The 24,461-nt window shown below is 44.6% G+C and overlaps 3 protein-coding genes and 1 long non-coding RNA gene across 6 annotated transcripts; 2 read left to right on the forward strand and 2 right to left on the reverse strand.

The window, feature by feature from the left end:
* The first annotated feature begins 638 nt into the window (after positions 1-638).
* LOC139656875 (uncharacterized) lies at positions 639-3,335 on the forward strand. The gene is made up of 4 exons (XR_011696159.1): positions 639-743; positions 966-1,037; positions 2,866-2,921; positions 3,042-3,335. It is a non-coding gene; the product is annotated as an uncharacterized lncRNA (long non-coding RNA).
* Positions 3,336-4,862: 1,527 nt separating this feature from the next.
* Positions 4,863-8,378, reverse strand: polr2j (RNA polymerase II subunit J). 3 transcript variants are annotated; one of them, XM_071534507.1, is made up of 4 exons: positions 8,339-8,378; positions 6,649-6,812; positions 6,069-6,177; positions 4,891-5,126 (listed from the first exon to the last, which is right to left on the reverse strand). In XM_071534507.1, exons 2-4 carry the CDS (start codon positions 6,789-6,791, stop codon positions 5,025-5,027), a joined length of 354 nt encoding a protein of 117 aa, XP_071390608.1. In that variant the 5' UTR covers positions 6,792-6,812; positions 8,339-8,378; the 3' UTR covers positions 4,891-5,024. The 3 variants fall into 3 exon arrangements, with proteins under 3 accessions (XP_071390609.1, XP_071390608.1, XP_071390607.1); XM_071534508.1 differs by lacking the exon at positions 8,339-8,378 and having other exon boundaries at positions 4,863-5,126; positions 6,739-6,892; XM_071534506.1 differs by lacking the exon at positions 8,339-8,378 and having other exon boundaries at positions 6,649-6,882.
* A 149-nt stretch (positions 8,379-8,527) lies between these two features.
* ube2c (ubiquitin-conjugating enzyme E2C) lies at positions 8,528-17,795 on the forward strand. The gene is made up of 7 exons (XM_071534504.1): positions 8,528-8,614; positions 8,990-9,107; positions 9,282-9,309; positions 10,385-10,471; positions 15,000-15,204; positions 17,148-17,207; positions 17,651-17,795. Exons 2-7 carry the CDS (start codon positions 9,007-9,009, stop codon positions 17,686-17,688), a joined length of 519 nt encoding a protein of 172 aa, XP_071390605.1. The 5' UTR covers positions 8,528-8,614; positions 8,990-9,006; the 3' UTR covers positions 17,689-17,795.
* A 3,204-nt stretch (positions 17,796-20,999) lies between these two features.
* LOC139656870 (regulator of G-protein signaling 9-binding protein) lies at positions 21,000-24,148 on the reverse strand. The gene is made up of 4 exons (XM_071534503.1): positions 23,947-24,148; positions 23,623-23,826; positions 21,307-21,449; positions 21,000-21,191 (listed from the first exon to the last, which is right to left on the reverse strand). The coding sequence occupies exons 1-4, from the start codon at positions 24,146-24,148 to the stop codon at positions 21,000-21,002; spliced, it is 741 nt and encodes a 246-aa protein (XP_071390604.1).
* Between the last annotated feature and the right edge of the window lie 313 nt (positions 24,149-24,461).

Genomic DNA, 24,461 nt, shown 5'->3' on the forward strand with positions numbered 1-24,461 from the left:
GTCATGTTTATGTTGTCATGTTGTTTATGTTGTCATGTTTATGTTGTCATGTTTATGTTGTCATATTGTTTATGTTGTCATGTTGTTTATGTTGTCATGTTGTTTATGTTGTCATGTTGTTTATGTTGTCATGTTGATGTTGTCTTGTTATGTTGTTGTTTATGTTGTCGTGTTGTATATGTTGTCATGTTTTTTATGTTGTCATGTTGTTTATGTTGTGTTGTTTATGTTGTCTTGTTGTATGTTGTCTTGTTGTTGTTTATGTTGTCATGTTTTTATGTTTATGTTGTCATGTTGTTGTGTATGTTGTCATGTTGTTTATGTTGTCATGTTTTTATGTTTATGTTGTCATGTTGTTGTTTATGTTGTCATGTTGTTTGTCATGTTAATGTTGTCTTGTTGTTGATGGTGTCATCATGTTTATGTTGTCATGTTGTTGTTTATGTTGTCATGTTTATGTTGTCATATTGTTTATGTTGTCATGTTGTTTATGTTGTCATGTTGTCATGTTGTTTATGTTGTCATGTTGTTTATGTTGTCATGTTGTTTATGTTGTTTATGTTGTCATGTTGTTTATGTTGTCATGTTGTTTATGTTGTCATGTTGTTTATGTTGTCATGTTGTTTATGTTGTCATGTTGTTGTTTATGTTGTCATGTTTATGTTGTCATGTTGTTGTGCAGGGCATTGGGGATGGGCGGGACCAGAGGACGCATCTACATCAAACATGCTGATCTTTTTAAGGTACACACACACACACACACACACACACACACACACACACACACACACACACACACACAAATATGAATTATAATGGTTACACATGTAGTTTAATAAGTCTGGTGTGTGTGTGTGTGTGTGTGTGTGTGTGTGTGTGTGTGTGTGTGTGTGTGTGTGTGTGTGTGTGTGTGTGTGTGTGTGTGTGTGTGTGTGTGTGTGTGTGTGTGTGTGTGTGTGTGTCAGTATGCTGCTGATGCTCAGGATAAACACTGGCTGGCGGAGCGGCAGCACATGAGAGCGACAGGAGGAAAGATGGTGAGAAGAAAAGGAATTCAAATCTGATGAATCTTTATTTAAACTGACTGGAGAGCAGCTGGACGCTCCTCACATCTATAAACATAAATATAACTATAAAGAAAACTACAACTATAAAGAAAACTACAACTATAAAGATAAATATAAATATAAAGATAAATATAACTATAAAGATAAATATAACTATAAAAATAAATATAACTATAAAGAAAACTATAACTGTAAAAATATTTCAATCGCTCTGTGTTCCCACTGCAGCCAGAACTATAAACACATCAGGAACCAGAACTAGATCTTTGGTAGATCAGATTACACTACATTAGATCAGATTAGATTAGATCTGATTGGATTCCATTAGATCAGATTACATTACATTAGTCTGATTAGATTGGATTATGTTATTATTATTAGTAGTATTATTATTATCATTATCGTATTATATCTAGTTACATTAGATTGGATTAGATCAGATTAGATCAAATCAGATTCAGAGCAGGGTTTTTTGGATGCAGATTTTCAACCAATCAAATTAAAATTGTAAGAAAGAAGGGGGCGGGGCTTATTCATCTGCTGAGGAATTGATCACAGTTATCGTAGCATGAATGTTTCAGAAACAATGTATCGTTATAGTTTATATTTCTGGTTTCATTTGAACATCAGTGTTTCATCTCGTAATCGTAATCGAAAATAAAATTTGATTAATCGCCCAGCCATAACTGTCCCCCACCAAAGGAGGGACTATGGATCGGTCTCCATCTGTTAGTTAGTCACACTGTAACGTTGACTCTGTGCCACTAGGGGGCGGCATTGACAATGAATGGGGACTCAGTGGTAAAGCAACACAGTTAAAGTTATCATAGGTAACATAACAGTCTCCACACGCTACACACTGAGACATCAGACTGGGTTGATGTGTTGAAGTGAGAGTCAAACCTCTAACCACAAGACACTGTAGTTATTGTCCAGCTGTTGGACTGTTGTTCTGTTATTGCATCATCACTGCACTACCACTGTGCCTCAGTGTTCACTACTTATATCATATTACCACTTACCTACTGTGCAATACCATATATCACTTATCATTTAGCATTTATATTATTCATAACACTCACGCTCCTGGTGTTGTGTGTTATATTGTATATTGTATTATAAATTGTATTGTAGTGTACATTGTGTAATGTACGGATTGTATTTATTGCGTATTGTAGTTCTTATATTTTGTACTGTATTGAGTAAAAACAGGACAATTACAGTTTCTACATTTCAAGATATAATAATAGTAATAATACTAATAATAATATAATACCTCTGTCCTGTTGGACCAGATCTTAGCTTTATGGCTCTTACTCTCCTTGTTCTCCTGACTAGATCCTTGCTTGTGTTGTATTAAAATCTCATGTGTACGTCACTTTGGATAAAAGCGTCTGCCAAATGGGAAATTGTAAACTGTATATAACTTGTAAGCCTAATTCTGAGGAGAGTAGGCAACAGAAATATATGGTCAATCTGTCCTTTCATTGTCCCATACCAAAATGCTTATACAATTTCACTCATATTTCAAGTTCACTCACAATCACTGACTGACCCAAGAACTACATCACTGGTGGAGGACAACATGTTTACTGTCTGCTTGTTAAGACTACATTTCCCATCAGCCCCGTTGCTTCCTGTGGTGTGTGTGTGTGTGTGTGTGTGTGTGTGTGTGTGTGTGTGTGTGTGTGTGTGTGTGTGTGTGTGTGTGTGTGTGTGTGTGTGTGTGTGTGTGTGTGTGTGTGTGTGTGTGTGTGTGTGTGTGTGTGTGTGTGTGTGTGTGTGTGTGTGTGTGTAGGCCTACCTGCTGATAGAAGAGGACATCCAGGATCTTTCTCGCAGTGATGAGTATAAGTAAGACTGATGCACTTGGTCTCCATGGTAACAGATTACAGTCCCAGCTCTGTGTTGTTGCCATGGTAACCAGCTGTGTGTGTGTGTGTGTGTGTGTGTGTGTGTGTGCGCGCGCTGCAGGGACTGTCCGGACGTCAAGATGGACGAGCTGAAGCCGTTCTCTGTTCCTGTCTGGATGGTGGAGAAGATGCAGAAAGCCATGGAGGCTCAGAGAGCCAGCGACCCCTGACCTTTAACCCCTGACCCTGCAAACAGCCCTTAGGTCTCTAAAATGTGTTGGATGCTGTAGTAGTGATGAGCCAATCAGAGCAGAGTGGTGTATGAGGGTTTGATCATGTGACTCATCTGATTATTCAGAATATTTGTTCATTGTGATTTTTATTCTACCTTTTTTAAACAGGAAATAAAAAGTAGAAAGTTTTTTTCTGTTGTGATTTTTATCTTTACTGGAACCTTCAGTCAGAACTGACAGACTGGTTTGTGTTGAGTGGCTGAATCACATCAGTACTTACTATCAGAAAGTGTTAATACAAAGTTAAAGTTTGGTACAGGGTTCCTACGCAGGTCTGGAAAAGTATTAAAAATGAATTTGATCATTTCCAGGTCTTGAATAGTTTGGGAATTTGAAAAAATGTCTGGAAAAGTATGGAAAATGTTGCGGTTCAGGTCCGATACACACATCATTCTAGCTTTTATGTTGTTGTAGAGCCACTTTGAGTCCACAGGTTTTGTTGATGTGCAGAATAATGTTCAGATAGAGGGACGCTCTTATTACCCAGCCGCTGTCAGCTGCATTATATCAAATACCCACCAACATCAAATCCAGTCAAGAACATAGGGTCTGGGAAAAATATGGAATTTTAAAATGGAAAGCGTGTAGGAACCCTGCCAATCATCTCACATATTCTGATATTTGTCTCTGTGAAGAACAATCTTCATCTCTACAGTGATGTGACCTAGTTAGCAGGGGCAAGATGTCTATCTGCATAAATCATATTGAACACCAGACAAAATCTTCAAAACAAATCAAGGTCTGGAAAAAGTCTGGAATTTTTTAATTGAAAATTGTAGGAAGACTGTTGGTACATTAAAGGTTAATGTTGCATCGTCTTTCAACCAATCACCGTCCCTGTTCTTTGACTAAAGTGATTGCTGATTGGCTCGCACCTGGCGAAGCGCTTCAGACACGATGTTAAAGGAACAGTTCAGTATTTTGACCCCTGGGCCCAAATAACATGTTTTCCCTCATCATCCCCCCAGAACCTCTAGCCGCCTGCTCCTACTCTGCTGCAGTAGAAACCAGTTTGGAAACTGTGATAAACGTGACGCTCACAGTATGATCACACCGCTCAGGATGTTATCTGGAAAAAAAAAAGAAAAACGAGCTTTCTGTCAGCAGTTATTTTGGATTCTTCTGACTCTGTGGATCTTCCACTGAGGAGGCGGAGCGCCTTTGAGAGAAAATAGTTCCTATCAAATAAAACAACTACTGACAGAAAGCTTGGTGTTGTACAATTTTTCCAGATAACATCCTGAGCGGTGTGATCATACTGTGAGCGTCACGTTTTGCAAATCAACGTTTATCACAGTTTCCAAACAGGTTTCTACTGCAGCAGAGTGGGAGCAGGCAGCTAGAGGTTCTGGTTTCTACTAACAGGGATTATGACGGAAAACATGTTATTTGGGCCCAGGGTTCAAAATACTGAACTGTTCCTTTAATTTGAGGAAGAAGAAAAGACGGCAACAAAAATAGATTTTTCTTTAAAAGTTAGTTTTTTGTCCAGCAGTTTGAGTCCCGAATACTGACGCTGCTCTGAATGTTTAAATCTGAACTCTTTAATAAGTTAAAGTCTTTAAATCTGATACGTTTGATTGGATTAAACTGTTAAAGTGAAGAAGAAAAATAAATATTCAGTCACACTGAAGCGTTTAGATGTTATTTGTTTTAGTTGGAAAACTAACAGCAAAATCTTTTTCTGTCACAAAAGCGAGGCTGTTCCCTTACATGAGCTTTTATTGAACAGGTGTGAAAAAAGACAAACAGAACAGAATCCACATGATACTGAAGCTAACGGTGACAAACAGGAAATGACATCAGGAGCTTCACTCAATCCCTTCCTGTTTGTCCTTGATGGCGACCCGGAAGCGTTCCTCCAGCAGCGACAGCTCGCTGATCAGATCTGTGATGGCGTTGGTGAACGCCTCCTGTGGACAGTTAGCATATCCTGAGTTAGCATATCCTGAGTTAGCGTATCCTGAGTTAGCATGCACTGTGTTAGCATAACCTGAGTTAGCATGCACTGTGTTAGCATATCCTGAGTTAGCGTATCCTGAGTTAGCATGCACTGTGTTAGCGTATCCTGAGTTAGCATGCACTGTGTTAGCATAACCTGAGTTAGCATGCACTGTGTTAGCATATCCTGAGTTAGCGTATCCTGAGTTAGCGTATCCTGAGTTAGCATGCACTGAGTTAGCGTATCCTGAGTTAGCATGCACTGTGTTAGCATAACCTGAGTTAGCATGCACTGTGTTAGCATATCCTGAGTTAGCGTATCCTGAGTTAGCATGCACTGTGTTAGCATAACCTGAGTTAGCATGCACTGTGTTAGCATATCCTGAGTTAGCGTATCCTGAGTTAGCATGCACTGTGTTAGCATATCCTGAGTTAGCGTATCCTGAGTTAGCATGCACTGTGTTAGCATATCCTGAGTTAGCGTATCCTGAGTTAGCATAACCTGAGTTAGCATGCACTGTGCTGTAGCGGCTGTCCTGTCTGTTCGTCTTCCTCCAACAGAACAGACTCTGAGTTTACAACATGATTGGTTGGAATATTTTCATTTTCAATCAAATATGATGCAACTACTTCAAGTAAATTTGGTGCCAATTATCTGATATTGTGTAATAATGACCAACTAGCACAACATCAGATATGTTGACGCTTCCTGTGTACGTGCTGACTTTGATCCAAACAGATCAATACAGCTGCAGCTCTGTGAGGCGATCAGACGGTTCCACGATCGATCGATCCATCAATCGATCGATCGATCGCTGCAGCCTAAAATCTACTGGTTTGAATTCAGTCCGGTGAAAAGTGGAAGTTAGCTAGATCAGAAACAGGAAACAGGAAACAGGAAACAGGAGCCGGACCTGCGGGCTGTAGTCCGGCGTTGTCTGGACCCGGATCACGATCTTATGTTCCAGAGGATGAGGAACCTTGTAGCCGGCAAACAGAACCTGAGGATCCTTCAGCAGCTGCCTGCAAGAACACAGAACACCATGACATCACTACAGTGACATCACTACAGTGACATCACTTCTGTGATATCTGCAGGTATTGACACGTGACATCATTAATGTGACATCACCGCAGGTACTGACACTGATGACATCACGAGAATTAAAGTGTGGAGCTGCTCCACCAATCAGAGCCTGAGAATGTTTGCTGTTAGTTTGTTTTTCTGGTCCAACCAGCAGTGAGCTGCCGTCTGATTGGTCAGGACAAACCTGCGGATCGCTGCAACAATGCTAACCATTGTAAATGCGTGCAGCTAGCCGTTAGCCCGCAGCTAACAGTCGTAAGCCATTGTAAATGCGTGCAGCTAGCCGTTAGCCCGCAGCTAACAGTCGTAAGCCATTGTAAATGCGTGCAGCTAGCCGTTAGCCCGCAGCTAACAGTTGTAAGCCATTGTAAAGCCGTTGTTAGCCCGCAGCTAATTCAGCAGCTTACGATCGGATGATGTTGCCCAGCGTGTGGTCCTCCTTGTTCAGGGTGAACAGACAGGCGTTCGGCACCTTGGTGTCTTTGATGATGCTGATCTTCTTCTCTCCTTCAAACAGCAGGAACGACTCGAAGGCGGGAGGCGCGTTCATCTTTAAACTGTCTGTCCGCGAGCCGCGACCAAGGAGGTTCTATATTAACTGGAGGCTGAACGGAAAAATGGCCGCCCATTCATTTGAACGTAAGCTGCTCACCCAGCGCATACGCCAAAAAAGTTTTTTACTTCCTGGTTTACTTCCGTGATGTGCGGCCCACGGAACTTGCGCAGTAGCGTCTGCTTACGTATTCCCGCCAGGAGTGGCGCGACCACGAGCGAGCCCAGTCGCGCTCTCGTCATCAAGTGAGCAGGTCGGGAGCGAGCAGCTGCAGGTGGAGCGTGGGAACGGACAGTTTGGTGGGGGAGGGGCGGCTGAGAGAGCAAAGAGAGAGAGAGAAGGAATCTCCTAAAGTTCATATTCGTCTGCCCCTCAATACTTAATGTTCATTCAGCGTCAACATGTAGATCTAATTTAGTTTAAATAACCTATTAAATTTTTGTAAGAGGATTTAGAAAATTATATACAAGATGGAGTTGTTATCTTCGACTCAAACAGGCATCCAATCCAATCGAAAATACATTACATTCTGACATTTAAATGCAGCTTCAGTTCCTTGCTATTTTACGAGTTACTTAGCAGAACTAGGTAATGAAAATCACGAGTTGGCCCTGTAAGTTATGCTTGTACAAACATTTACAGCACTTTGCCGTGGTAGTTTGACAAGATGTCATCATATAGTTAGTTCAATCTGTCAAAACTAAATGTGGACCTGGTTCACAGCAGCCACAGACACTTCTGTTTAGAAACACAGTGTAACTCTGACTGGCAGCTAGACTCACAGTCACTAAGCAGGTTCACCACACAGCACCATACAATACTGTCATGAAACTGAATTAGAAATCACGTGCAGGGCAAGTTATTTAAAATCGTTTATTTAAAAAAAAATTAAAAGAACATAACGTTAATTCACAACGAAATACAAAAGTGATAAATAGCATGTAATGTCAGACTAGCTGGGTTCGCCAGACAGACTGTGGAGTACATGTCAACTAGGCTAAAAACAAGGCTAATAGTTAGCTTGCTGTCTACATCTCCATGTCATGAACAAGCACAGAAAACACACCTAATCCCAAACCTCAGTTTTCGGTGATCAGTTGTTATCTGTACATATTAAACACCGGTGGGCTACTCATGTAAAATACTTAATATCTTAATAAAAGCGAAGCCGGACTGTAGGAACACAGCTGACAGACGGAGCAGCAGAGGAAGCAGGACGCTCGTCCCCGATGCAGAGCTCAGAGGCGCGTGCTTGGCTCGTACCCTGGGGTGACGTCACACACAAAAAACAGCCTTTTATACGGCTCTGAGTGATTTTTAAAAAAATCAGCCTTCATGATTAAAAAATACATAATTGAAAGAGTGTTTTAAGGTCTTGTGTGGTGTTGTAGGAATCTTCTGAACAGTTTTAGAGGACTGTCTTTTACAATGGCCGTCTATGGGAAAAACGCTTTTTGGGCCGCAGGTGAATTTTAGGCTGCAGTACCACCGTTGGCCACCATGTCAAACTGGCAGCAAGGCTTAGACCTGCCGCCTGGGGGCTGGCCGCGACACGCAGAGAAAACCGCGACCGCTTCCGGGTTAGTTACGTGACGTTTGTTTGGCCGGTTCCGTCACGTCCCGGACGTTTCTCTGACCAATCGTATTTGTGCGTTGTGCGTGCGCGTCCTTCCTATTGGTTTTCATGTGGTGGTTTATTTTTGAAAGCTAGAAGCCGATTGGCCGTCTGGGTGGAGAACGATCCGGTTTAAACCGGGGGGCGGGAGGAAGTTCAGTTTGAATCCGACGGGGAAAGCTCAGCTCGGTCCGGCTAACTACAGGCAAGTTTACTGCGACAATACCGTAAAGTATTATCCACTGCTGAAATGTAGCTGCAGCATATGAGTTGTTTTAATTAGTAATTCACTTCAGACTCCTTACTGTTGTTTGTGACTTTGTTAAACTGAGCTAACAGACAGTTAGCAGGCTAACGTCCAGAGCTAACAGTTAGCTGAGCTAACGGCAGGCAGCTAGCATGAAGCCGCAGCAGATAGCAGTCTGTCCAGCTGAACCGACCGGACCGGACCGTCTGTAGACCGTCTGTAGACCGTCTGTAGTCTGTAGATGAGAAGTAACGTTAACGTTAAGCTGCTCCGTTGACACGGGGCGGCTAGCTAACGGTAACGGTAAGTAAAGTAACGTGTGCTGTGTTGCAGTGAACCTGCTAGCAGCGATGGCTTCTCAGAACATGGACCCGGCCGCCGCGAGCTCTCCCGCCGCCCTGAAGGGCAGCGACACCGGCGGCAGCGCGGCCAGAGGCTCGGTGTCCAAACGGTGCGTGAGCAGAGCCACCGACACTACTGACACCTGATGGACACTGTTCATACTGAACCTGAACCAGCAGCTAACTGACTCAACTGGCTGTAACACTGAGTTTAATTGTGTGTGTGTGTGTGTGTGTGTGTGTGTGTGTGTGTGTGTGTGTGTGTGTGTGCTCTCTGCCTGCAGGCTGCAACAGGAGCTGATGACTCTGATGGTGAGACTCTTGCTTTATACAGACTGAAGGGACAGTCTTGGTAATCGAATGAATCTGATCAGCCGTTTGACTGGCTGGTAACCATGGCGACCAGTCATCTCTCATTAAAGTCATACTGAGTAGGGTTTTGCTGCCTGTGGCTTGTAAACTGAAATTTCACAGTTGACTCGGTAAAAACCAGTAAACAGTCCAGTGAGGGAGAGGAGGAGGAGGATGAAGAGCGAGTAACAGCTAGCTGCTGTTAGCTTAGCTAGCAACTTTTCTACTACAAAGAAGCTACGCTAACAGCAGTAGCTAGCTGCAGCTCACACACACACACACACACACACACTGACACACACACACACACAGAGGTCAGTTCCTCTGTCAGAGTTCAGTCAGCGAGGCGTTCAGGTAGAAAAGGATTCAGCAGGTGACAGACACCTGCTGACAGGAGGCCGACGCCCACAAACCAACATTCATAACATGACACACACACACACACACTGACACACACACACACACACACTGCCAACGGAGGAGGATCATTCTGGATCAGTTGATATTTTCAGGGGAAATCCTGCTCAGTTTGACTTGAAGAACAAAAGGAGAAGAAGTTCTTTCACTCTGTGGGTCTGATGTGCTGAGTCACTTTCTACTGGATCATTAAGTCTGACTGTGACTATTACCATATAGTGTGTGTGTGTCAGTGATGTGTGTGTGTGTCAGTGGTGTGTGTGTGTGTCAGTGGTGTGTGTGTGTGTGTCAGTGATGTGTGTGTGTGTGTGTGTCAGTGATGTGTGTGTCAGTGATGTGTGTGTGTGTCAGTGATGTGTGTGTGTGTCAGTGATGTGTGTGTGTGTGTCAGTGATGTGTGTGTGTGTCAGTGATGTGTGTGTGTGTCAGTGATGTGTGTGTCAGTGATGTGTGTGTGTGTCAGTGATGTGTGTGTGTGTCAGTGATGTGTGTGTGTGTCAGTAATGTGTGTGTCAGTGATGTGTGTGTGTGTGTCAGTGATGTGTGTGTCAGTAATGTGTGTGTGTGTGTGTCAGTAATGTGTGTGTGTCAGTAATGTGTGTGTGTGTGTGTGCTGCAGATGTCGGGTGACAAAGGAATCTCGGCCTTCCCAGAGTCAGACAACCTGTTCAGATGGATCGGGACGATCGACGGCGCTCAGGGAACGGTGAGTTTTCCCCGACAAACTCAGTCCGAGTCTGGAGTTCAGGGGTTCAGGGGTTCAGGGGTTTAGGGGTTTAGGGGTTTAGAGGTTTAGAGGTTTAGAGTAGAGATGCACCGATCGATCGGCCGGTTTCCAGCTGATCGGCCATGACCGGTCCAAATGACCAAATGTAACGGTAAAAACTCCGCTGTAATATTCCATACAGCCGTACTGATCTCCGTTCCGGCGCGTCCCGTCTCTCTCGCCGCTGTCCTTTCCACCGCGCACACGGGTCGCATCGATCCTCCCGATCCTGCCGGAAAACCCGTTCGCCGGGCACCCGGTGACGCGCCGGCGTCGGGACCCCCGCCGAAACCTCGGACCGGCACCGCGCGCCCGGGAAAACTCCGGAAGCGTCGGCCGATGCGGCGAAACCACCGTACTCTGTGTCTCTCTCTCCGCCGACAGAAGCTCGCGCATGTGCATGGAAATAAACGGTGATATGATGTAATTGTATAGATTTTACTTTTCAAGCTAAAGTTTATCACATCATGATATCGGTCAGCCTGCTTACTGTGTGGGAGAAACGAGCTTCCTCCCGATCTCAGCCGAGTCAAAACAAAAAGTCATTTTTTTTCACCACCAGATGGCACTATGACTCTTTAAATCTCCATCACATTGGGCTGGGCTGCATGGAAAACCTTTTGATGTAAATAAATTACTTTAGGTGTGTTGTTATATAGATCTGTTGCACCTGTTTTCTTTTGGGAAAGTAAAACATGTTAGATAAAGTGAGATATACTGCAATTCATTTTCAGTTGGATTTTATTTGTACAGAAAAGTTCTGTCCAGTAACCTGGAGCACTTTTATATTTTGAGATTTGTTTGAGTGAGAGAAGGTCCTGTAACCTGGTGCAGTTTTGGAGAAAATGTAAGTTATTAATAGTCAATGTTTTATTATGAACATACAATTGAATTTTAATTTTCCATTAAAGAAAAGTAAAAAAAAATGTTTGTGTATGCTGTCAATTATAGTTCTTAGAAAGAAAATCGGAATCGGCCAAGAACATTGCAGTCGGTGCATCTCTAGTTTAGAGGCTCAGGCCCGTTTCCACAAAGCCTCCCAGTACTGACAGTTGGTCCTAGTGGTGAAATTCTAAGAAAACTCTGAGAGTGACGACATTCTCTAAGGATTTCCCCTTAAAACTAAGACTGAATCCTAGTAAAGATGAAAGCTGTTCACAAAGAGCGAGCGAGCTAGAAAGTGAATGGAGAGAGAGAGAGCTGGTGAATCAGAAATTAAACGTTATTTTCTGCAGAGAGAGAGAGAGAGAGAGAGAGGTTTTTTCTCTGCCGCCTTCTAACAGACCGGCCTTTATCTGTCAGAACATGAAGCCTCACCCGGCCAGTGAAGGGACTCGGCTTTTAATTGAAGTTTTACGGTAAAACATAAAGTTAGAGACCAGCAGCCGGTTGCAGCAGCTGAACTTCAGTTCAAACGTAGTCTAGTTTGAACGTAAAGTCTCACTAAGTCCGAGTTTACGCATTACTAACATTTTAACGGTTGCACCGACTGAAATAGTTCCAACGTAGACTGAAGTTACAACTTAAACTACACCGACCTCCTGCTGGGTGTCAAGTCCTCCGTAAAATAACAGATCCAGGACGGTTTATGTCGGCAGCGTGTTCTCCGTGACGGATCACATCCTTTTGAACCGTATGGTGACTTTGATTTATACTCTTTAGTTTTCCCCGAGCAGAGACACACACACAGCATCGGAGCCTAAACTAGGCTTCATGTTACAGGCTTCCCCGGTGGAGCTTCAGACTCAGGTGTTAGACAGTATTACAGAGTATTACAGACACTTGGGTGATTATTTGTATTCATCGATGCAGAATACGAACTTTATACAGTGATTTCATAAAGTTTCCTCGTGTCTGTCATGCATATTTCAGTAATCCGAACATTTCAGTCTCCCATTCAGGTGGTATGGAGAGGAGGGGGGGGGGGGGGGGACAGGAGGAACCACTGAGTTATATCTGGGACATGAGTTTAGATCACTGAACTGACGAATAACAAATCTACAACTTTCTTTAGCCATCAGTAATGTTTCCTGAGGGGGAAATGCCTAACTTTTGCTCCGTTGAAAATAACGGTTAAACCGCTTGATGTCACTTGTTGTCTAACGTTATATTAATTCTAGTCTAGCTGTAGGCTGCTATCTGGGCTAGACTGGTACAGGAGGCAAACTAACATGAATCCTTACAGCCTGCTTTAAACTCGATAACGTTCCTGTTTGTTGATGTTTGCAAATTTCCAAGATTTCTAATCTTTTTCTGTTGCGATCGCGTAGCCATGGTTACATGATAGTCGTTGATTTTAGCTCTAGGTGCGGCCCAAGGAGGTTCTATCAAGGAGGTTCTATATTAACATATTCTATATTAACGGGTTCTATATTAACGGGTTCTGTATTAACGGGTTCTATATTAACGGGTTCTATATTAACGGGTTCTATATTAACGGGTTCTGTATTAACGGGTTCTATATTAACGGGTTCTGTATTAACGGGTTCTATATTAACGGGTTCTATATTAACGGGTTCTATATTAACGGGTTCTGTATTAACGGGTTCTGTATTAACGGGTTCTGTATTAACGGGTTCTATATTAACGGGTTCTGTATTAACGGGTTCTATATTAACGGGTTCTATATTAACGGGTTCTGTATTAACGGGTTCTGTATTAACGGGTTCTATATTAACGGGTTCTATATTAACGGGTTCTATATTAACGGGTTCTATATTAACGGGTTCTGTATTAACGGGTTCTGTATTAACAGGTTCTATATTAACGGGTTCTATATTAACAGGTTCTATATTAACGGGTTCTGTATTAACAGGTTCTGTATTAACGGGTTCTGTATTAACGGGTTCTGTATTAACGGGTTCTGTATTAACAGGTTCTGTATTAACGGGTTCTGTATTAACGGGTTCTGTATTAACAGGTTCTATATTAACAGGTTCTATATTAACGGGTTCTGTATTAACAGGTTCTATATTAACAGGTTCTGTATTAACGGGTTCTGTATTAACAGGTTCTGTATTAACGGGTTCTGTATTAACGGGTTCTGTATTAACGGGTTCTATATTAACGGGTTCTATATTAACGGGTTCTATATGAACGGGTTCTGTATTAACGGGTTCTGTATTAACGGGTTCTGTATTAACGGGTTCTGTATTAACGGGTTCTGTATTAACGGGTTCTGTATTAACGGGTTCTGTATTAACGGTGCGGCAGGGGAAGCGTCTCTGTCTGACAGTGTGTTGGTCAGTGGTCTGTGTTCACACTCTAGCTCTAGCTCTAGCTCAGATGTACCTGGAGTCTCCTGGTGAAACTAAACAGACTCAGCTTCAGTGTCAAACTGACTAGTTTCAGTAACAGTTAGTGTGACTTTACACCCTGACTTATGATGGAGCTTTATGCTCAGCTGGTGCAGCTGGCTGCTGGACTCAGAGAGACTTCACCATACAGAAGTAAACTCTGACTCCGCAAGAGGAAGTGTGACATCACTGTATAGACACCCAAGCAGCGATCGTTACATATAAAATTACATTTAAAAAAACGAATATCCGAATCCCAAAATTGAAAACCGAACACCTACAAACCACACGTTAATATCGAGTAAGTTGTGTTTTCTCGGGTGATTCTTTCTGTTCGTTCTGGACGACAAAAAGAGGCGTGTTGATTTTTCTTGATCAACCAATGACAGCGTCCAAAGAGAGCATCGCCCCTAGCAACGGGTCGACCACACCTCCTGTCCTCCTGCTCAGTCGCTCTGACAACTTTCCTAAATCTCTGCTGAGCTGGGACTGCTTGCTAAGGGACTTTAGGCTGAGAGAAGACTCTCTGAGACTCTCAGAGTCTTTGTGGATACGGGCCCAGGGGTTCAGAGGTTTAGGGGTTCAGAGGTTTAGGGGTTTAGAGGTTTAGGGGTTCAGAGGTTTAGGGGTTTAGAGGTTCAGAGGTTTAGAGATTAAGGGGTTCAGAGGTTTAGGAGAAGAGAGTACAGTTTGGACTGAAGTGTCCATCAGGTGTCTGTGTTGTGTGATGCAGCAGTGTTCCTGCCCAGCTGAAGTTACAGTATGCAGATGAGATGCAGATGAGCAGTGTTGGCAAAAAAAAAAAAACTTCCCGTCAGTCTGAATTGATCTGATTCAGGATCAGACCAGGATCCTGAATGAGATCAGAACAGGATCCTGAATGAGATCAGAACAGGATCAAAGCAGAAACAGATGAGCTGACCTGTCTGTCTGTCTCTCTGACCTGTCCGTCTGTCTCTCTGACCTGTCTGTCTCTCTGACCTGTCTGTCTGTCTCTCTGACCTGTCTGTCTCTCTGACCTGTCTGTCTGTCTCTCTGACCTGTCTGTCTCTCTGACCTGTCTGTCTGTCTCTCTGACCTGTCTGTCTGTCTCTCTGACCTGTCTGTCTGTCTCTCTGACCTGTCTGTCTGTCTCTCTGACCTGTCTGTCTCTCTGACCTGTCTGTCTCTAGGTGTATGAGGGCCTGCGGTTCAAGCTGTCCCTGGACTTCCCGGGCGGTTACCCCTACAAAGCTCCTCGGGTGAAGTTTGTGTCTCCGTGTTTCCATCCCAACGTGGACGAGCAGGGCTTCATCTGCCTGGACATCCTGAAGGACAAGTGGTCCGCCCTGTACGACGTGCGCTCCATCCTGCTGTCCATCCAGTCTCTGCTGGGAGGTAACCAGTTCACCCAGTTCACTAACATCCTGCTGAGACCAGTTCACCCAGTTCACTAACATCCTGCTGAGACCAGTTCACCCAGTTCACTAACATCCTGCTGAGACCAGTTCACCCAGTTCACTAACATCCTACTGAGACCAGTTCACCCAGTTCACTAACATCCTGCTGTCCATCCAGTCTCTACTGGGAGGAAACCAGCAGAGATCTGTTTCTTTGAGCTGACCCGAGCCTGAATTATTTCTTTAAGAACCAGGTCTACCCGGTCGGGTATCAGACCTTTACTGGTCTGATCTCAGACTGAACCGTCAACTGGTTCCACTCCGTCTCCATCTTCAGTCTCTTTGTCTCCACTCTAACAGATTTCCGTGGGGGGGGGGGGTTCGATTTTCCCTAACCGATCACTAGAGCCCGGCGTATCCGCCTGAATCTGACGCCATTTGAAGTCGACGCTGATGCGTAACCATGACGACACCAGAGACGGGTCAGACAGGATCGAGCGTGTTTGACACGGAGCCAAGAGAAGACAAAGTACCACGACTTCTAATGGATTCAGAACAGCTGGACAGCAGCGTCCATCTTGTCTACAGCGGCTAATCGTTAGTCCCGCCCCTGGCTCTGATCGGCTAATCGTTAGTCCCGCCCCTGGTTCTGATCGGCTAATCGTTAGTCCTGCCCCTGGCTCTGATTGGCTAATCGTTAGTCCCGCCCCTGGCTCTGATCGGCTAATCGTTAGTCCCCCCTGGCGCTCATTGGACCGATCAATTCTACTGAGAAACCGCCGTTTCGTGTCACGATGCCAGACCAGAATCAGTCAACTGGTGGAGTGGGCGGAGTCAAAGGTCTGGACCTCCACCACAGTAAACCCTCTTCACACCTCGGCCTTCACCGCTGTAAACCATCTGCTCTGGATCCAAACTACAACTCCAAACATGAAAAGCCGTTACAAGTTCAACCGGTCTGCTCCGTCTGTCCATAACATTAAAATATTAAAATATATATTTAACTCACTAAGACAAAATCCTCCTCCTGTCCTTTAACAAACTGTTCAGTGACTCGGTCAGAAAGTTGATTGTTTGCTTTCCTTCTCTTCTCAGTTGCTAGCTTGAAAATGCAGAACAAACCCTTCTGAAGGTTGGATATGATCCAGATTAAGTGTCTGTAGCTTTTCACTAAAGGTTCACCTGCAGAAAGGCGGCGATAATAAATCTGTGAGGATGTCAGACTTTTCTCCACTTGCTGCCATTTTCACTCTGCTAGCTAAACCGCGCGCTGAGATAGCGACTGTGTTCAGCTAACAGATGCTGCCGGGCGAGAAAACCCCGAGGCCGCGGGAAAACCTGGAAGAATAATAAATCCAAATCCGATCGGTTGATCAAACTGTCTATCCCACATTAAGCTCTCATTCAAATGAACAGCCGGGGTATTCCGCCGAGAAACCGAAGGCCCTGAAGGGAGAAGCCGAGGTAGAAAATCCACCCAGCAACACCAGAGAAAGATTCTGATTGGTTGAATTTTTACAACACACATAACTGCCAAAAAAGAACATTTCTCGCCCCGCAGACACAAATATAAGATGTTCAACACATAATATAACGAATAACAACATATAGACAAAACAGATTTATTGGACAGAATGTTTTTCTTTTTCCATTTTAGAATTCTAGGGTTCTAGGGCCTTCAGAGAATACCTTGAAGGTTCCACTGTATGTTCCTGACCCACGAGACGGACCAACAACTTTCTGTATTGAGTTTCCATCTCTAGTCTAACTACCAGTGATCTGGTCCATCAGTCTACTGGGAGGAAACCAGTCTAACCAGAATTATCTACAGAACTGATTGTAGAGAGTTCCAGTTGGAACCAGACTGGCGTTCTCACTTCTGACGCTCTGTAGCTCCATCAGAGACTTGACTTCCTGTTTCCTGTTTCCTGTTTCCATCAGAACCAAACAACGAGAGTCCCCTGAACACCGCCGCTGCTGAACTCTGGGACGACCAGGAAGGTGAGAACCAGAACACTGTAGAACCCAGAACACTGTAGAACCCAGAACACTGTAGAACCCAGAACACTGTAGAACCCAGAACACTGTAGAACCCAGAACACTGCAGAACCCAGAACACTGTAGAACTATGTTTGGGTCTATAGTTTGACTTTGGACTATATGCGACTGGACTCCCTCAGGTCCTCATGTGATCTAGTGTTCTGCTACAGAACTTCTAAACTGTCTGCAGGTTCTTAAAGTCTTCAGATGTTTTAAATTGATTATGTAAATTAAAATGTTCTTCATTGAGTTCTGTGTTCTTGATTGTTCTGGGTGAAATCGGTCTTAGGTTTTATTTAAATTGTCATTAAAAAGGACCCGAGGTCAGTTGGCAGCCTGAACACAGACAGGAAGCAGGGGCTGATGGGAGTTGTAGTTCTAACCAGCTGTCTTGTCTGTTCCAGCCTTTAAAGCCCATTTACTCTCCACCTACCAGAAGTGAAGCGGCTGCAGTTTTATTTCCCGTCTGTTCGTCTGGATCTGTTTGTGTTTGTAAAATATTTTTATGTTTGTTGAACCAGCGTGTGAATAAATAAAGTTCTTAACTGATGACACAATCCTGTTTCTGCAGCCACACTTTCTTTTCCACTGGGCAGTTAACAGTCTGAGCTACTGTAGATGCCAACATTTTATTATTATTATTATTATTATTATTATTACACTTAAAATTCCATAACTGCCATTTTATCCTGCACTAGCCAAATTAGCATGACAAACAGTGGAAGAACCGTTACGTTTAAGTTCTGTGGGTTAAACATTTGAAATGTACAGTTGCAGGGTTCTGCTAGCTAACGGTGCTGAATACGGTCAGGGCTAGGAACACGTTACAAGTAACGCACATGAGGAGGTTTTTTTTAAGGAACGAGTAGTTTTAGTTTATTTTTTTAAACTGTACTTCTACTCTTTACTCGTATATTTTTCAGCCAGTAATCTACTTTTTACTTTGCTACATTTGCCATTTATACCTTCATTACAACTAGTCTGCTGTAGGGGGGGGAGGAGGGGGGGGGGGGGGCAGAGGAAAGATCAGCTCCAGCTGTCTTCTGACCACGAGGCGATGATGACGAGCAAAACCCAGAACAAGAGGCAGCTTCCAACAGATGGGAATCCCCAAATGAAAAATGTGAGAGAAGTTTTCATTCTCTAGTTGATTGACAGGTCTTGGTACAGGGAGTAATACTACAGAACAGAAAATCAGAAAAAAGAGTTTGAATTAATTGTACTGTATTCGGTATCTACTGCGTTTTGGGGCTGTAACAGGTTTGGTTACTTCGATAATGTCTGTAAATACTGGAGTTAAACAGACTTATATTCTGTTTTATAAAGGCTGAGAAAGTTTTATCAAGAGTTGGTTTTTTTTCATTATTTTGCACTGGCCCACACACCCTAAAAAATATTAAAATGGAAAGTAACTTGTACTTTGAGTAATTTATTAACCAGGTACTTTTTTACTTTTACTTGAGTAGGTTTCTCAAATGGTAATTTTCACTTTTACTTGAGTCATTTTTTATGGGAGTAATTGTACTTTTACTTGAGTATAGATTTTCAGTACTCTACCCCCCACTGAATATGGTTAACATAACATTAGCACTGCAGGGAAACAGGATGTTAAAACCTCTCTGGTTCTCCTCTGGTTCTCCTCTGGTTCTCCTCTGGTTCCTCCAGCTGGAACCTGGAGCACCGACCTGCTGACTGAACCGTCTCCTGGTTCAGATGCATTTTCCCCAGAGCTCAAAGATACTAATGTGAACTAATAATGTAAAGATATAATAAGATAATATAATGAAGCTGTTTTATTTGGATGAAGTTCCAGTCTAAACCAGGTTTCATCATCTTCGCTCCTCTGAACTCTTCTTCTGTGGTTCTAAACTGAAGCTTCATAACAAATCACTGTGTGACTCTGCAGCGTTTGTCCTTTACATTTTTTAAGGTTCTGGAACAATCTGAGTGCAAATATTCCCAACTTCCATTATTCTGCTGACCGCTTGTTTCTCAATTTGATGTCCAGATGTTTTTAAGTTGTTCTGTAGCGCTGACTGGTGTCAGGTTTCAACGTGTGTGTGTGTGTGTGTGTGTGTGTGTGTGTGTGTGTGTGTGTGTGTGTGTGTGTGTGAGACGCTCTGATGTCACTCAGGATAAGAAAAAACACTTTTTAAAAACAATATATATATATATGATATCAAATAAATTCAACACATCTATATCTTCTACAGAGACGCTCTTTATAGAAATGAAAGAATACGGACCATAATGCTTTATTAGTTTTATTCTTCAGCCGTTCTGACTGATGATCTGGTTTGACTGGCGCCTTGCCAGGCCCAGTGCATGATGGGTAGAAATGGCTCATCAAACTGGTATCTCTTCTAGACGTTCCTGCATGAAGCGTCAGCAGAACCTTTCAGACAGAAGGAACGCGGTTTCTATTAGAACCTTTCAGACAGAAGGAACGCGGTTTCTATTAGAACCTTTCAGACAGAAGGAACGCGGTTTCTATTAGAACCTTTCAGACAGAAGGAACGCGGTTTCTATTAGAACCTTTCAGACAGAAGGAACGCGGTTTCTATTAGAACCTTTCAGACAGAAGGAACGCGGTTTCTATTAGAACCTTTCAGACAGAAGGAACGCGGTTTCTATTAGAACCTTTCAGACAGAAGGAACGCGGTTTCTATTAGAACCTTTCAGACAGAAGGAACGCGGTTTCTATTAGAACCTTTCAGACAGAAGGAACGCGGTTTCTATTAGAACCGTTCAGACAGAAGGTTCAGGACCCCATAGAGATGCAGATCGCGTGCTGCTGATGAGATGGGGTCTGGATGCTCCTGGGACTCGTGGATTTCGGGGCGTGCGTGAGAGCTGGAACCTCAAGATTCAACCAATCCGGTGTTAAAATGCGGGCGAATCACAGGGTTCCTGCTGCAGCCACGCACCCGACTGTTGGTTAGACAGTACAGCTTTCTGATTGGATAATGAACACAGTATCAGGTGAGCACCTCGCTATAAATCTGGTGAAACCGCAAGGATTCAGGAGCCGGATGCTGTCAAACCCCTGGTTCCTCCTCACAGGAGGAACACAGGAGGAACACAGGAGGAACACAGGAGGAACACAGGAGGAACACAGGAGGAACCTCCATGCTGCCATCCATTTACTGACCAAAACTAACACACTTGATTTAAATCACTTTATTATATAATATAATATTCTGATGTAGGTTTACACTGGTCTGTTATTAATACTCTAATAATTCTAACTGCTGTTTGGCCTAAAATGAGTAAGTATAATTTAATACAGATTATATATATTATCATGATTTAATTTAGTTCTGTTATAAATTCAGGCTTGTGCGTCTAAATGTGTGTTGCATCCTAACTAGGACAAAGTAACATTTCTTATTTCTACCACATAACATGTAAGAGAAGAAGATTCTCATGGATCCAGCAGTTACAAACAATCAGCTTTTCACACCATCAGGAAGGAAAGGAAGGAAAGGAAGGAAAGGAAGGAAAGGAAGCAGAAATCAGTGAGCCGGTGGGACTTCAGCTGCAGTTTGTTGGACTGATTGACTGTTCGGCTGAAGCTCCTCCCCTCGGCCGGCTGAAGCTCCTCCCCTCGGCCGGCTGAAGCTCCTCCCCTCGGCCGGCTGAAGCTCCTCCCCCTCGGCCGGCTGAAGCTCCTCCCCTCGGCCGGCTGAAGCTCCTCCCCTCGGCCGGCTGAAGCTCCTCCCCCTCGGCCGGCTGAAGCTCCTCCCCCTCAGTCTACAGCGCGCAGCCCAGGCGGCAGCAGGCCGGATGACAGCAGGCGGCCATCTTGTTGTCGTGGGAGACGACCTCGACCTCCATCAGGTCCTCCAGGCTGGCGTCCCGGTCCGGCTCGTCCCGGTCCGGCTCGGCCCGGACCTCGGCCCAGGCCGGCTGAGTCGCCTCCACCGCCCAGAACGGGACGGGAACCTGCGGCAGAACGTCAGGAAGACTCATCTACACCTTCTACTTCTGTATCAGAGGTTCCAGCGGACAGAGGAACCGTGCGGAGAACCTTTCTCTGTGTTCCGGTTCTGCGTCTCACCTTCAGCTGCATGTCGCTCAGCATGGCCTCCAGTCCGGCGATGTGATCGGTCAGGTCCGGGCTCGGCTCCTCCTCCCAGGTGAGCCAGGGTGTTTGGACCGCGGCGGCCCGAGCGGCCACGCCCACCACGCCGTCACCGCAGCCTGGGGGGGGGGGGAGAAAATATGTCGCAAAATGTGAGAGCTTGTAGACTTGATGTGAGAACTTGAAGAACAAAAATGAATGTGAAGTCACAGAAAAAATATTCACAAATGTGTAGATTCAGTCAGTCAGTCAGTCAGTAGGTCAGTCAGTCAGTCAGTAGGTCAGTCTGTCAGTCAGTAGGTCAGTCAGTCAGTCAGTCAGTAGGTCAGTCAGTCAGTAGGTCAGTCAGTCAGTAGGTCAGTAGGTCAGTCAGTCAGTAGGTCAGTCAGTCAGTAGGTCAGTAGGTCAGTCAGTCAGTAGGTCAGTCAGTCGGTCAGTCAGTAGGTCAGTCAGTAGGTCAGTCAGTCAGTCAGTAGGTCAGTCAGTCAGTCAGTCGGTCAGTCAGTCAGTCAGTCGGTCAGTAGGTCAGTCAGTCAGTCAGTAGGTCAGTCAGTAGGTCAGTCGGTCAGTCAGTCAGTCAGTCAGTCAGTAGGTCAGTCAGTCAGTCAGTCAGTCAGTCAGTCAGTCAGTAGGTTAGTCAGTAGGTCAGTGAGTCAGTCAGTCAGTGAGTCAGTAGGTCAGTGAGTCAGTCAGTCAGTAGGTCAGTGAGTCAGTCAGTCAGTGAGTCAGTCAGTCAGTCAGTCAGTCAGTAGGTCAGTCAGTCAGTCAGTGAGTCAGTCAGTCAGTCAGTAGGTCAGTGAGTCAGTCAGTCAGTCAGTCAGTAGGTCAGTCAGTCAGTAGGTCAGTCAGTCAGTCAGTAGGTCAGTGAGTCAGTCAGTCAGTCAGTCAGTCAGTAGGTCAGTCAGTCAGTAGGTCAGTCAGTCAGTCAGTAGGTCAGTCAGTCAGTCAGTCAGTCAGTCAGTCAGTCAGTCAGTAGGTCAGTCAGTCAGTAGGTCAGTGAGTCAGTCAGTCAGTCATCAGTCAGTCTCTTCGTCAGACAGCCTCTAGAGAGCGTCTCTGACTAACAGATGGCCTTTCTTCTATGGGCTAAGTTCCACTGCAGCTAAATACGGTTGTCGTTCTTCATTGGAGCAAAATCCTGTTCAGTTCACACAGTTCAGTTATTAAGGAGAGAACCGCATTCTACAACCGAACTCACTACCTGAAAATTCAGGTATTGACACCAAATCTGAGAGTGGATTCAGTCGGTCTGAGTAGTGTGAACCAGAACCGGACCGGACAGCTAGTTGTTACGTGACGTTAAGGCTTGACACTCGTTACGTTACTTAACAAGTAAAAAGTGTTGGGAGACATTCTCAAGTTTTCTATCCAGTCTGTTTCTTCAACACTGCGGTTGTTCCTTCAGTTCTGCGGTCTTCAGCCCAAATGTTGCAGTTAAAATGTGATGGAAAAAGAGAAAATGACGCCGCTGTCAGTTGGCAGTTTATTAAGATCTGATGGATAAATTGACGCCTCTGGTTACTGATGTCAAGTAAACAGAAAATACAGCAGGTAGCTGCCATATTGGTCTGAAGTAAATGTTACTATGGTTACAGACATAATTTACAGCCATTGCGAGATCGGAGTGAAGTGACTCCTGTTACCCTACAGACAGTCTGGTCATGTGACTCCGCTCTGCTCCAGTGTGACCAGACAGATGCAAATTCACTCTCATTCATAAATTTGGTTGTCACTATTTTACTAGTTTGCACCGAGCCCCGCTCTGCCGTTAATTTACATACATCCACATCTTCCGTTGCCCTATAAACTTTAACGTTAGGTAACGTTATCACCTGTGGTATTTGAGTGACGTTACTGGAATTATTTAACCGATAACCGTGTGGTAATGCTTCAGAGCAGTGAAGTGAACTGAACTGAATTGAACTGAACACACACTGTGGGTCTGTACAGGATCTGAGATCTGCTCCGCCTGCTATTGGTCCGTAATCGGCGATCACTAGGAAAACAACCCTGTGTTTTATCTGTTGTATCTCGTTAATGACGCAATTATTTTGAAAATCTCCATATGGATACATATTAGAAGAAGTGAAATTAGCTGCTGAGACCAAAACCTCTTGTGGAAAAAATGTATTGACTTTATATTTTTATCAGAAGTTGGGTTGTGGTCCATCGACTTCATGGAGTCTTTTTGGAGCCGGACTCTAGCGGACGTCTGCCGACACTTCCTTTTTGGCTTCAGAATCCACCTGAGGTTTTGGCCTCTGTGCCTGACAGCGGAGGAGGAAGTTGAACCTGTGTTGACCAATGAGCGTCGGTCGTAGCGCTGACTCAGCGGGAACCGTCCAATCAGATCGCTGGCCTTGTGGAGGTCTGACAGAAAGTTCTCCATCGCCGTCAGGAAGAGAACCCACGACCGCTCGGCGCTCTCTCTCTCCTCTGAGAAGGAAGGGGCGGAGTCACACTCCGACAACAGACACACCAGACGCCTGGACAGACCTACTGACAGACAGACAGGTACACAGACAGACAGACAAATATACAGGAAGGCAGATAGACAGGAAGGCAGACAGACAGACAGACAGATGGATGGACGGACGGACGGAGTGATGTTCTGACCTGTACAGATGCGGTGGGCCAGCGCTCTGGTTTCGTCCATCTCCTCCCGCAGGAAGCTGCCGTCCGCCGAGCCGCCGAGCGACGAGGCCAGCTGCTGGAAACAGGAAGTGACCTTACTGAGAGCTTCCTGAGCACGCTCACACTCCCACTGCTGCCGCCGCCTCGTCTGCAGCTCGTCCACCGAGCGACGCCACCGGCTCATCACCTGCTGGGTCAGGAGGGAAGGGAAGGTAGGGAGGTAGGTAAGGAGGTAAGGTAGGGAGGTAAGGAGGTAAGGTAGGGAGGTATGGTAGGGAGGTAGGTAAGGAGGTAAGGTAGGGAGGTAAGGAGGTAAGGTAGGGAGGTAGGGAGGTAAGGTAGGTAGGTAGGTAAGGAGGTAAGGTAGGTAGGTAAGGAGGTAAGGAGGCAAAGTAGGTAGGTAAGGAAGTAAGGTAGGGAGGTAAGGTAGGTAGGTAAAGTAGGTAGGTAAGGAAGTAAGGTAGGTAGGTAAGGAGGTAAGGTAGGACAGTTAGGAG

The sequence above is a fragment of the Centroberyx affinis genome, unplaced genomic scaffold (genome assembly GCF_046629955.1).
Source record: "Centroberyx affinis isolate AG114_WGS23_722 - 3 ecotype Tasmania unplaced genomic scaffold, CSIRO-AGI_Caff_v1 ptg002565l_1, whole genome shotgun sequence".
Lineage (NCBI taxonomy): Eukaryota > Metazoa > Chordata > Actinopteri > Beryciformes > Berycidae > Centroberyx > Centroberyx affinis.